The 12999-nt window shown below is 43.7% G+C and overlaps 1 protein-coding gene across 1 annotated transcript; it reads right to left on the bottom strand.

Moving 5' to 3' along the window:
- Positions 1-2742: 2742 nt before the first annotated feature.
- ripply3 (ripply transcriptional repressor 3) lies at positions 2743-7706 on the bottom strand. Its single transcript, XM_078560557.1, has 4 exons — positions 7498-7706; positions 6986-7052; positions 3516-3574; positions 2743-3249 (listed from the first exon to the last, which is right to left on the bottom strand). Exons 1-4 carry the CDS (start codon positions 7590-7592, stop codon positions 3042-3044), a joined length of 429 nt encoding a protein of 142 aa, XP_078416683.1. The 5' UTR covers positions 7593-7706; the 3' UTR covers positions 2743-3041.
- Between the last annotated feature and the right edge of the window lie 5293 nt (positions 7707-12999).

The raw sequence follows: 12999 nt of genomic DNA, 5'->3' as shown, positions 1-12999 counted from the left end.
TGGGATCCCAAATGCCTTTTTAACCATTTGCCCTGCCACCTTCAATGTTTTGTGCACATATACCCCAGGCTCCTCTACTCCTGTTCCTTCTAGTTTATATTGCATCTCCTCGTTATCCCTATAAAATGAATTACTTCACATTTCTCTGCATTAAATTCCTTCATCCACCTATGCACCCATTCCACTAACCTATCTATGTCCTCTTGAAATATATTACTATCATCCTCAAAGTTCACAATACTTCCAAGGGGTGCATAGCTTGAAGTTTTTTCATTTACTTTTTAATTACAAAGTACATTATTTCATAGAAAGTTTTACTTCACTCCTTCACTCCGCAAAAAAATCCAATTAAAAATCTTTCAACATCTGAGAAAGTTTCAAGCTTTGTGTTTTTAGATCTGAATTCTACTATCCATTACAAGCAGCAAGAACAAAAGGAATAGGAAGAGGAATAGATGATTTGGCCCATCTAGCCAGCTCTACTATTCAATAAGCTGAGTTACTACCTCAATTACACCTTCTGCTATATCGAAATCCCTTGATTTCCTTAGTATACAAAAATCCATCAATCTCTGACTTTCACATACTCAACAACAGCTCTCCGCAATCAAGATTTCCAAAGGTGTACAACCCCTTTGAATGAAAAAATCCTAAATGGCCAACCCCTTGTCCGAAAATTGTGACCCCTAGTTCTCAATTATTCTAGCAGGTCAGTGCAGGCTCAGTGGGCCAAATGGCCTCCTTCAAGGGAAATCAAGGGAAACATCCTCCCAGCATCCACCCTGTCAAGCTCATTAAGGATTTTATATATTTCAGTGAGATCACTTCTCATTCTTCTGAACACTAGGGAACCTAGGCCTAGTCTACCCAATGTCTCCTCATAGGACAATCACCTCATTCTAGGAATCAGTTTAATGAACGCTTGTTGCCCTCCCTCTAATGCAAGTGAATCCTTTCTTGGGTAAGGAGATCAAAACTGTATGCAGTACTCCAGATGTGATTTTGACAAGGCCCAATGCAATTGCAATAAATCTTCATTATTCTTATATTAAATCACTTCACAATAAAGGCTACAGTATTTGCTTTCTTAATTTCTCACTATACCTGCATGTTAACTCTCTGTGATTTGTGTATGCATCAATAACCATGAACCACACTGCTTGTTGCTCAAAGCTCTTCAGAAAATACAGGTCAATTAAAATACAACTGAAACTAGCAGGTTCTAGTAGGTATAAATAATGATTCTGTATCCTTATTCATAACAAGTGACTCTTTCTGGAAAATTTGTGCGTGTGTTGGCGGTGGTAGGGGAGTGGCATCGTGGCATTGTGGTTGGCTACAGTTGTGGGTTGGATAGGCACCATTGCGATGCTCAGCATAGTCAAGTGCCTTGCCATTTGTCACCATATAGATCCATGCATGGAAAAGAGGCCAAATGGATGAGGTAGTTGCAAGCTAATAGCAACTGGGGATCTTTCATCTTCAGGAGAGGAGGCACAAAGGATTAACTGGTAACTTAGTTATTTGGTAACTGTAGCAGTCTTTGTGCTTCAAAATTAATTATCTATTAAGTCAATATCTACTTTGTTTATTAAAAATATTTAAACTATTTATGGCACAAGCCTTAGATGATGGTGCCACAGCTAGTTAGAACACTATTTTCTTTCACCTCTGGAGCCTAGATTTAAATTCTGCCCAGACAAATCAGTGAAATTTTGTCTGGCTTTAAAATGAGTTATTGAAAAATCTTTGAAGTTGCAATATCACTTCCATAAATCAAACTCCATGTAATATAAATACATTTTTTTGCTCCGAGGTCACAAGGGCAGATCCTGTAAATAATAGAAATACCATTCAGGTAGGTGTACTTGGGTCTGTAAAGTGTGCTATTGAATGATGAGAGAAGACTGCTTCGCATTTGACCCCTGTTCTACCTGACCTATGTGGTCTTGCGGTGCAGTGTGTAGCCCCTGAGCCAGAAGCTCCAGGTTCTAATCTCACTCTAGGACTTGATGACCAAGGAAGGTGCATTCATAATGTAGCCAAACAGGTCGGGTATTAACCGGCAAATCCTTCCAACACCGACCAATGGGCGGTGATAAGAGCAGGAGAGATTCCTGGTCAGCCAAAATTTGGAGAGAAAAAACACCTCTACCATCACTATTCATAGCTTCAGACTACAAGATGCATGTAAAAAGTGCATGTTGTCACAGCACCTCGAACTCTCCGATGTAAGGCACCACTACACCAGACTTAGTAACTTGTGGTACGCACTGGGTGGGGAGGAAAATGGTTCCATTTCCCCAACAATAGCATTATATATAATGAAAGCTGCCTTATATTAATATTTTCAACTGTTTGTAAACGATATTTTTCTCTTCCTTTGTGACATTCCATTGTGTCGGCAGTGCAGAAGTAGGAAGAGGAGAATCCTCCAGAGAAACTCCTTTTTGATCTGGTGTCAGGTTCTCTCCGAATTCAGGGTGCACTTACACCATAACATCAACATCTGTGTGAGGTGAAAGCACTTTGCATCAATTGTACAATTTTAGTGTAAATGCCCAGAGATCCGAGACTTTATTCTGCACTCCAAATAGGATTCAAACTCAGTCTGACTGTAAAAGGACGGTATTTGAGCCATTGCACCACCTACAGGCACTGGCATACACGCATAACGTTATATAATACCAACTAGTTATCTCAATAGTATTAAATAATAGGCTTTACTTAGAAAGTCACTGTGCTTAGTAGGATCCTCTGTGTTTCATTGGATCCCCATGCGAAAGGTTTATTTAAATTTTTTTTTTACAGTAATAAAATAAATTGTACAAAATATATTCATATATACATCCACAACAGTGCAAAATTGTCATTTCCTTGCAGTGATAAATACAAATATTTAATTGCACCGGTCTAAGTTACAGCTACAATTGAGAGTAGTGGGTAGTGAGCTGAGTTAGCCTTTAGTTTTGTTGTGGTATCACTTTGGGAAGGCAAGCTTTTCCGCTTTGAAGCTGATCCATCTCCTCCTGTGACTCCCCTCACTGTTTCCAAAACATTCCTCTTGTTTCCGGGGCATCTTCTGATTCTAAGCGACAGGACATGAGCTCCTCCTCCTCCTCCTCCTCCTCCTCGGTATCTGAATCGTCATTATAGAAATGAATTGTTGCCTGAACAGGGAAGCTCGCTAGAACCTTTTCTCCCATGTGATGCAGGTAATGTTCAGCTTTGGACCTGGGTAGATACAGCCTGGAACGTCAAATAGGGATATTAATAGGACTTAAAGCAATCGGGATTTTTTTTTTGCTGATAGCTGTCTCAATAATAGTGGTTTATAGAAACATTGAATTCATTTACTAGTCCCAAGTTTAACATGCTTGATTGTTTTACATTGGACAGATAAATTCAGATTCAGACCTTGGTGACTACGAATTGTTTGCAAAGGAATATTTGTAATGCAGATTGTAGGCGGAGCTTGACAGTAGGGGCAGGAATGGTCTGTGATTGTTACCCACCTGACTGGGTGTTGAAATCCCAAGGGTTTCCTGGTCTCGGGGGAGCTCCCAGAACCAAACTGTATGGAGTAAAAAAGAATATTATTTCTTTTTTAAAAAAAGAATCGTTCATTATGAGCATTGGAACACACCGTTAGGCACCAACATCCATCCGATCGCACATTATCATAAACACCTATTCAAAACACGAAGAAAAACCAGGTCCTCTGCAGACACACTTTAGCCCGTGGGTAAATCCCTTGGTGCCTGAAATGCGTGCCCAATGGACATGCAAGTAAAATGCGTCGTGGTCTGAAGCAATTGGTTTCCCAGCTCCATTGTAGCTAACCCCAGCTGGCAAGAACTATTTCAATTTGGCCGTGGTTTTCTTTCTCCCCATCTGTGCCTGAAATCAAGGCGAAATCCTTGCTCTCTTTCCCAAATCCCTCTACAGTCTTGTCCCACCTAACTGCAGCTTATTGTGCGTCCCTCCATTTCACCATTACCGTACCACGTGCAGTCAGTACTCCATGTTCTGGAACCTTTTTCCTAAATGTTTTCTTCTGATCGATCTGCTTTTACCTTCAAAATAGTTCTCACAATCTACCTCATCTCATACCATGGGCACCTCTTGTTAATCTTTACTGCTGTTCTGTGTTTGTTCATCCTCTTTTTTGAAGACTTATGCAAGTTTTTAGTCGGTTACTGGTGCATTAGAAGTTGGTCTTTGAAATAAAACAAGTACTATATATATATATGTATCTTATTAAAACATCTTACGTCTGCACGCCATTCCTGACCACAACCGTTATTGCCACATTTTAGACAACCTTTTTCCATTATAAGTGTCAATGCAAACTTTTAATTCAATCTGTATCTGAAAAAGTCACTGAAGTTTAAACAATGAAATTGTAAATATTAAAGGAAAAGGTTTCTTCTTCAAACAAGGGGTGGTGGTGGGAGTGGGGGGATTTGTCCCCTTTATTGACTGTGAATGTGAGGGGGCGGGGATTCTCGCTTTCTAGAATACTTGTTATAACTATTCTTATTGTATTAATGCATGGATCTAAATTACAACAATAGATCTCTGTCATTCTTTAGAATCTATGGGCCCAGGGTGAAGTTGTTTGAATCAAGTGCATTTCTTTTGACTGACAAGTTAGAATATAGAAGAACAAAATGCTGGATATGCACAGCGGAAATATGAATATATGAGAAGGGACAGAAATAAAACAGCTGGCTCCTAAATCGGTCCCGTTTGGACATGGTGCAACCTACACACAGTAAACCTTACTGCATATACCCTATTTCCACCCCCCCCCCCCACCAAAAAAAAAGCGTGGAACCATGCATTCTCCTGGGAGAGGCAGAAAAAGGCAAGAAAAAAGATCCTTGGATAATTTAGGAAAAAAATGCTGCAAAATTCCTCTCTAACCTGCGAAGGCGATCAAGCAAGTTCCGGGAGGTCATATGGTTGATTTCTCTAACCTTAGTCAACCAAATTTCCTTCTAAAACTCTTTTTCCTTCAATTTTCCTTCTAAAAGTCTTTCTCTCGCAGGAACTTGTCCAGCCCTATTCTGAGTGATTGTAGTCAATCCACACACACTGCACAGGCTGACAAGCCATTAGAGAGGCCAGCGATTCTCTGTGAAAAGAAGTACTTCCTGGTTTCTTAATTTCTCTGCCTTCCTAACTGTTCGCCTGACAGGATTGAATCCCTTAGCTGTACTAAGATCTCGATCATATCCTCACAAGTTGATATTATGTTTTTCAAAGTAAAGACCTCAGTCCCCTGGCTGAGGAACCTAGAGCACTGGGGCACAATCTCAGAATACATGGTCGATCATTAAGGATGAGATGAGGAGAAATGTCTTCATTCAGAAGGTAGTGGATCTTTGGAATTTTCTACTCCAGAGGGTTGGGGGTGCTCCACTGTTGGATTATTTAAGGCTAAAATCCATAGATTTTTGTTCTCTCAAGGAATCAAGGCATATGGGGCGTGGGCGGGAAAGCGGTGTTGAGGCAGACCAGCCATATTGTATTGAATGGCGGGGCAGGCTCCAGAGGTCGTATGGTCTACTTCTGCTCCTATTTCTTATTTTCTTATGTTCTTAGAACTGGAGTCCTTTAAACTAGATATCAATCAAATACATTGCCTCTGACCTTTGTTCTAAATCTCCGGTATCATCCGCTATGTGTGAGGGTCAAACTAGCCACAATGCTCCAAATGCAGCTGGACCAAGGGCTCATACCTGGAAAGGTTTGTACTTCCAGTATCTTGTCTTGGCAACACATCCTAACATCCTATTTGCTTTTGCAACAACCTTGCTACAGTGGTCATAGATCTTCAATAATTCATGAAGTACAATTCCGGGTTCTAATGTTGCTCAGCAAATTTCGGTAGGTAATTTTTGCACAGTGTAAATTTACTTGCAATTGTCCTTGTCAAGCGGATCATACTACATCTGTCTACATGGAAAGACAGCTACACAGATCACTTCCCGAGATACTAGGTCCCAACTCCTCCCAGTGAATTTGCATCATCCCAAGCCTGTGAATCATTCCCCAGTACATTTAACCAGACCATTAGTAAAAGTGGTAAAGGGCAATGTTCCAAAAGAAATGCTAATCCCTGTTGGCCTCCATTACTGATTGCCCACCACACAGAGAACCATCATTATTAATAACTGCCCTTTGCATTTGCGAATGCAACTAATTCTTTATTTAACCTAAAACCTGTGGTCGAATATCACAAGATGCAACCTTATCCAGTACCCTTGTGTGTAACACTTTATCAGAGGTTGTTTGAAGATCTAGCAACACAATATCTACTGGGCTTCCATCAGCCACCAACTTCAAAACATTCAATCAAGTTGGAGAGACAGGATCTCCAAACAGAAAATGCTGGGTATATTTAGAAATACAAACAATGAATGATTGATAAGGACGCTGGAGATGTAGAGAACACTGGATGCAGGCAGTGGAGATACTAACAGAAAAGGCTGAAAATACCCAGCCGGAGTGCAAACAGAAAGTGCTACTTATACGTAATGGAAACGCAAACAAAAACTGTTTTATATATAAGTGGCTGATAGGCAAACAGAAAATGATGGATGTCTATATAAAAGCAATCAAAATATAAAACAAGTGTTCGATACCGACAGCAGAAATAACAGAAAATGCTGGATATAAACGGCGGGTTAATGGGTACGTGAGAGTGAAAAGGCAGATTTTGCTGTTATGATGAAACGATATTGAAAGACGTGCTGTGTTTTTCCAGCATCCCCTGTTTTTGATTGTTCTTTTTTGTATTTGTTCCAGTTATTATCTCTGTGTGAGATTTTTTAATCTCATGTAAAATCTCCGTTTAGGTGAAATCCCAGTAATAGATGACTGCAGCTCAGTCTAAAGCGCCTCAGTGCATTTTCACTGCGAATTGAGGTAGAACTCACAGTGAACAGGTGCGGACACACGAGAATCTCTTTCTTACCGAGCTCTGTCTCTGCTTTTCGGTGTCTCTGGCTGTCATCATCCAGGGCCTCCACAATGCGGAGGGACTGTACCACAAAGAAGCAAAGGAAACCAGCAGGTAATGTTAGCAGGGCAAGGCTGATCAAACATAAATCCGGGAAAGGAACAACACTCATTTTCATGCAATTTTTATATGGTAACATCGAACAATTTCGGACACGAGGGCAATCCTGTAAACCCAGAATACCAGAGAATTTATTCTCGTAATACTTAACCCACATATAATCAATCAGAAGTTAAAGACTGCTAAAAGTTTCTTAAGTTGATCTTTAATTCGTTTTAGTTTTCAGGAACTGAACTCTAGAACAGATTTTTTAAAATTAGTAATCGTTCCTGTTACTTAACATGATCACACTGGCATTCAAACGTTTCGCTTTAATTCAATGAGTTGGGGTCTAACTTAAAATGGGAATTTTCTGTATAATTAACAAAACGTCCGCTTTATACATTAATACAAGAGTTAAAGCTTACTTCTGAGGCTGATCTGGATTCCTTGCCTCTGCTTGGCGTCCCCTGCAGCACTGGCAGGCCAGTGTCACTTTGGTCCGGACACAGTAAAGTGCCATTGTATCGCCGCTTCAGCCAGCCAGCTACAGAGCCCAGGAGACAAATGACATCTCCTCACCCACCCTGCAGGTCTTCTTATCTGAGGCTCCTCCAACAGGACAAATAAACCCGCCCGAGGGTGAGGAGAGGGGAGGGGGTGGGCTAAGGGCGTGTGCTTCCGTTTGGCTCACTGCAGCACCTCTGAAGAACCCTTCATAACATTGATGGCAACCGCTTACCGGGGCGGGCGCTTCGCTGCAGATGCTTTTCCCATACCCTCAAGCCAGTTCCACAAACCTCATCGGAAGCACATTCTTGCAACCAATTCATGTTTCAAAATCAGGCTTGCTCCCTGATATATTCAGTACAGGTACAGCGAGGCACCTTGCCAGTTTCTCCTTAAAACCATTAACAGTTTGCTTTGGGACCCCCCCACCCCTCCCAGTATTTATCGTGCGTTTGAAGATTTCAACAGATGCACCACTTCCTGCTCCCTCCATAAAACCAGCCCCATTAAACAGATCGGCCCCCGTTCGGATCAACGACCTTAATCTACACTGAATACACCGGCCCTGCCTCGTCAAATAATTATTAAGGACGACCTTTGATAACAAAATATGAGCAGGATTCTAATGTTTTCATTCCGAACTGAGTTTTCATAAGACATAGTTCTACAAATTTGGACTACAACCGGCAACATGGTAGCAGTCAAATTCCTGATGAGAAAAAGGAAGACAACGTTCAAACTCAACGGCGCTGATGAGAAGTCGACGGCATTTTCAACCGGAATGAGAGAGTCTCACTCCACAGGAATAAGACGCGATGTGATATTCACTTGAAGCTGGACAAGGGTTATCAATACACACACACAGCTTGTCAAAACCTCACGGATTCCGAGGTCCCTGGCAGATTCGGCTCTGACTAACACGCGAAGATAGTGGAGCCCGCAGCATTTTCAGTTAACAATTAAAAGTTATACAATGAGTTACAAATAGGGTTTTAAAAAAAAAAAGCCAAGGTAACCCAGACCTGCAGTGGGTTGTACACGGGATTAACCAGTTGTCGCACACGCCCTGTGGTCCACACAATGCTTTATGTGGACAACACAGTGAGCAGTGACAAAAACAAAAATAGCTGGAAAAAACCCAGCAGGTCTGACAGCATCTGTGGGGAGGAACACAGTTCGAGTCCTTGGATCATGACAGTGAGGAGTGACTGTGGAATGGTTTGCCACGAACGCCCACCATCTCCACTGGAATCCTCTGTGTTTACAAGGGATATTTCCAAGTGGGAAGTGATGCTTTCAGGGAGTGCAATTTGGAAATACAGACTTTACGGTCCAATAGATTGACAGATGTGAAATCACCGCTCGCACGCTCAGTCTTGAATTTTTCACCCTGAGCTGGAGCAGGAGTGGAGGCGGGAATGTCAGTCATTTCCCACCGCCATCCAGCCCGACCGCATGTTCCCACCCCCCGGCCCCATTCCAGAGAGGTGGAGGGTGGAGGCATCCCGGCCGCAGACGGGGAGCTTAGGGTGGCGGGTGAGGCGCTGCCAGGAGGCTAGGAAGCAGCAGGCTGGTTAGAGGGGATGGCAGGGGGGTATCAGGTAGCGGGGCGAGGGTATAACGGGGGTTAGGGGTGTAGAACGGGGTTAGTGATGTAACAGGGGATTAGGGTTGTAACGGGAGGCTAGGGGTGGCGGGGGTTGGGAGTAATGGGGTAACAGGGAGTTAGGGGGTAACAGGGGTTAGAGATAGTGGGGGTTGGGGGTAGCAGGGGGTTAGCGGGTAACAGGGTGTTAGGTGTAGCCGGGGGTTGGGAGTAATGGAAGTTGCAGTGGGTTGGGGGAGTACAAGGGGTTAGTGGTGTAATTGCGGGGGGGGGGGTTAGTGTTGTAACAGGGGCTTAGGGGTGTAACAGGGGGTTAGGGATGTAACATGGGTTAGGGTTGTAATTGGGGTTAGGGGTGTAGAAGGGGGTTAGGGGTGTAACGGGGTTAGGGTTGTAATGGGGTTAGGGGTGTAATGGGGGTTAGGGGTTAGGGGTGTAATGGAGTTAGGGGTGTAATGGGGGTTAGGGGTTAGGGGTGTAATGGGGTTAGGGTTGTACTGGGGTTAGGGGTGTAATGGGGGTTAGGGTTGCCGACAGGGGTTAGGGTTGTAACGGAGGTTAGGGTTGTAACGGGGATTAGAGTTGTAACACGGGGTTAGGGGCATAACGGGGGTTAGGGTTGTAATGGGGGGTTAGGGTTGTAACAGGGGTTAGGGATGTAACAGTGGTTAGGGGTGTAGCAGAGGGTTAGGGGTGAACCAGGGGCTTATGGGGGTAGTAGGGATATATTTGTGGTGTAGAAGGTAGTTAAGGGTGTAACAGGGGTTTAGGGGTGTAACAGGAGGTTAGGGCTGTAACAGGGGGTTAGGGTTATAACAGGGGCCAAGGGTGTAACAGGGGGTTAGAGGTGTAACAAGGGGCTAGGGATGTAATGAGGGGTTTAGGGGTGTTACAGGGGGCTAGGGTTATAATAGGGGCCAAGGTTGTAATGGGAGTTAGGGGTGTAGAACGGGGTTAGGGGTGTAGAAGGGGGTTAGGGGTGTAATGGGAGTTCAGGTTGTAATGAGTGTTTAGGGTTGTAACAGGGGCTTATGGGTGTAACAGGGATGTTGGTGGTATATTTGTGGTGTTAGGGTGTAAAAGGGAGTTAGGGGTGTAACGGGGGTTGGGGTGTAGAAGGGGGTTAGGAATGTAACAGGATGCTAGGGATGTAACGGGGGTTAGGGTTGTAACAGGGGGTTAGGGGTGTAAATGGAGGTTAGGGGTGTAACAGGGTTAGGAGTGTAGATGGGAGTTAGGGCTGTAACGGGTGGTAAGGGCTGTAACAGGGGGTTAGAGGTATAGCAGTAGTTTAGGGTTGTAACAGGGGCTTATTGTTGTAACAGGGGTTTTGGGGTACATTTGTAGTGTTAGGGGTGTAGACAGGAGTTAGGGGTATAACAGGGCATTAGGGGTGTAACAGGGGGTTAGGGGTAACAGAGGGGTTATGGAGGAGCTAGGAGTTTGGGGGGTGATCGGTGGGAAGGCGGGGTGGTTTGGGAACTAGAGGTTGGGGGCAAGAATACCAGAGGGTCATGGGGGGGTGTGGGGAGAGGTGGAGGGGAATACCAGAGAGCTGGGAGAGGGCCAACAGAGGCTTATTGACAAAGCAGTCCAGCATTGATTCGCTGGCCTGCAAGGGTCACAGCCACAGCCACAGGTTCCCCATGCGCAATAATGACCTGCCAGCTGTGACCACAGTATATTTTGTACCTTTTACAAGTCTTCAGAGGGTGCCTCAACCTCTCTCAGAGCCTTGGGTGCTCCCATTGGCTCTCCCAGCTGCAGAGCCCACCTGTCGTCCTTAATTGGACTGGGCTCCGGAGGCTGACTCCTTGAAAATCTCCTGGAGGGACCTACCACAGTCGGATCTGGATTCAGCTTGGCATTGGGATGGGACCCTGGAACTAAAATTCAGGCTAGAATTTCTAAATATGCAAGGGCCAATCCCATCTGGGGATTGTGGAATGACCTTTCCAATGTATTCCTGTGAATTGACTAGAAACTAGTTTCCATTCTTTGTTGAAATCTCTTTCTACTTCTCTCTCATCTCTCCGTAATTACTGCATTTCCTCTGTCACTCACTTCTTGCATCTCTCTGACTTCATCTGCATTGTCCTCTCTGGTGAGAAGGGTTTGGGGGATTGGCGGGGGTGGGTGGTGGTGGTGTGGGGTTCAAATAGAAAATTAGATAAACTTTGAATAATACATCAATCTTAAGTATCAATGATGGACTGCTGATATAGCTGCAAGGCTAGTATTGCTATTAAATTATGTCAAATTTTGTGTTATAACCCTTCTATAAAGCACATTGTGATGTTTTATTACTTTAACAGTGCCATATAAATACAAGCTATTGATGCTATGTGCCAGGATTAACCTTTCATAAAAGTTTTACAAAGTAGAATTGTATCTATACTGGAGGATTCAATGGTGCATTCGATTAATACACATTCCATTTCAACTTTGGGACTTGAGTGTAAACACAGCTCTGACTGATGGGATGAAAATTCCCTCTCTTTCGCCTGTTATGTTTATCCTATGTGAAATTCACTTGAACAATCAAAACCTGGGGCTGAATTCTCTGGTCAGCGAGTGGGGCTGGGGCCCACTTGCCGACGTGTAAAATGACGTGCGGCGATGTCAGGCGTGCGTCCTGATGTCACCGCGTGTCATTTAGATTCTCAGTGCGGCAGGTGCGCACCCGCCGAACTGTCAAAGGCCTTTTAAGGCCTGTTAGAAACTAACTTAACCAATTAAATGAGCTGCCCATCCAACCTTAAGGTTGGTGGGCAGGCGAAGTGCCCAGGCGGCCTTCACATTTTTCATGGAACCTCATCCACGGGGGGGATGAGGTTTCATGAAGTGTTTAAAAATGCAATTAAAATTATTTAAAAAAATCATTGACACTGTCATACGAAGGGACATGTTTTAAAAGTTTTCAAATACTTTATTAGGTGCTTCAGGGGGATTTCTACATTGTTTCGCGCACATGCGTGAAAGAGCACCCTCCTAACTCAGGGAACCCTTCCCACCTGCACAGGGTACGCTCAGTGCTTCCGGGCGAGCGTAACGCTGGGTGGGCCTTAATTGGACCGCCCATGTAAAATGGCCGCACGCACCCGATCGTGGGCAGCATATTGGGTTCGCACTCACTCCCACCCGCCCCTGCACAACCCCTCTGACAGGGGTCAAATTTCAGCCCCTGATGCAAAGGCAATGCAGATGTTGGAAACCTGAAATAAAAGCAGAAAATGCTGGAAACACTCAGCAGGTCAGAAAGCAGCTGTGGAGAGAGAAAGAAAGTTAACACTTCAGGCTGGTGGCCTTTCATCAGCATGGAGTATTTTTGGCATTTTGTGTTTTTAAATCGAAACTTAATTCCTGGTATTGGCACTCAGAAAAGAGTACAGGCTAGTGGAAATATCATACTGGTGCAGTAGGGAATGTGTTTCTGAGACTAGGTCTGGGCGGGAGCTAGATGCTTTGTTAGGACAGAGTAAAGATATATTTACTCTATAGCTGGCTGCTGTACCAGAGCCTGACCTGAAAGTGCTTGATGCTGACACTGGATGCCTGAAATGGGAAAGTATCTTGTTTCCATGTGCAAACATCCCTTGCTTTGATGAGCATAAAAATTACCCATTTCTTTTTTTAAAGAAAAGGTCTGTATTTCATCATTACAAGAGCAGTTTAAATTCTAAATTCCTAATTCAGAGGTATAAGATAACACCAATAAGGGCCTACCTATCCAGTAACTGCTTAATCTTGTATAATAGGATTGCAGTGTTTATTTGTAGATACAAATCCATTGTAATATCATGTCTAGACTTAC

Source organism: Cetorhinus maximus, chromosome 16, assembly GCF_964194155.1.
Source record: "Cetorhinus maximus chromosome 16, sCetMax3.hap1.1, whole genome shotgun sequence".
Taxonomy (NCBI): domain Eukaryota; kingdom Metazoa; phylum Chordata; class Chondrichthyes; order Lamniformes; family Cetorhinidae; genus Cetorhinus; species Cetorhinus maximus.
Note: the sequence above shows the minus strand (reverse complement) of the source record. Positions and strands in the feature narration are given on the sequence as shown.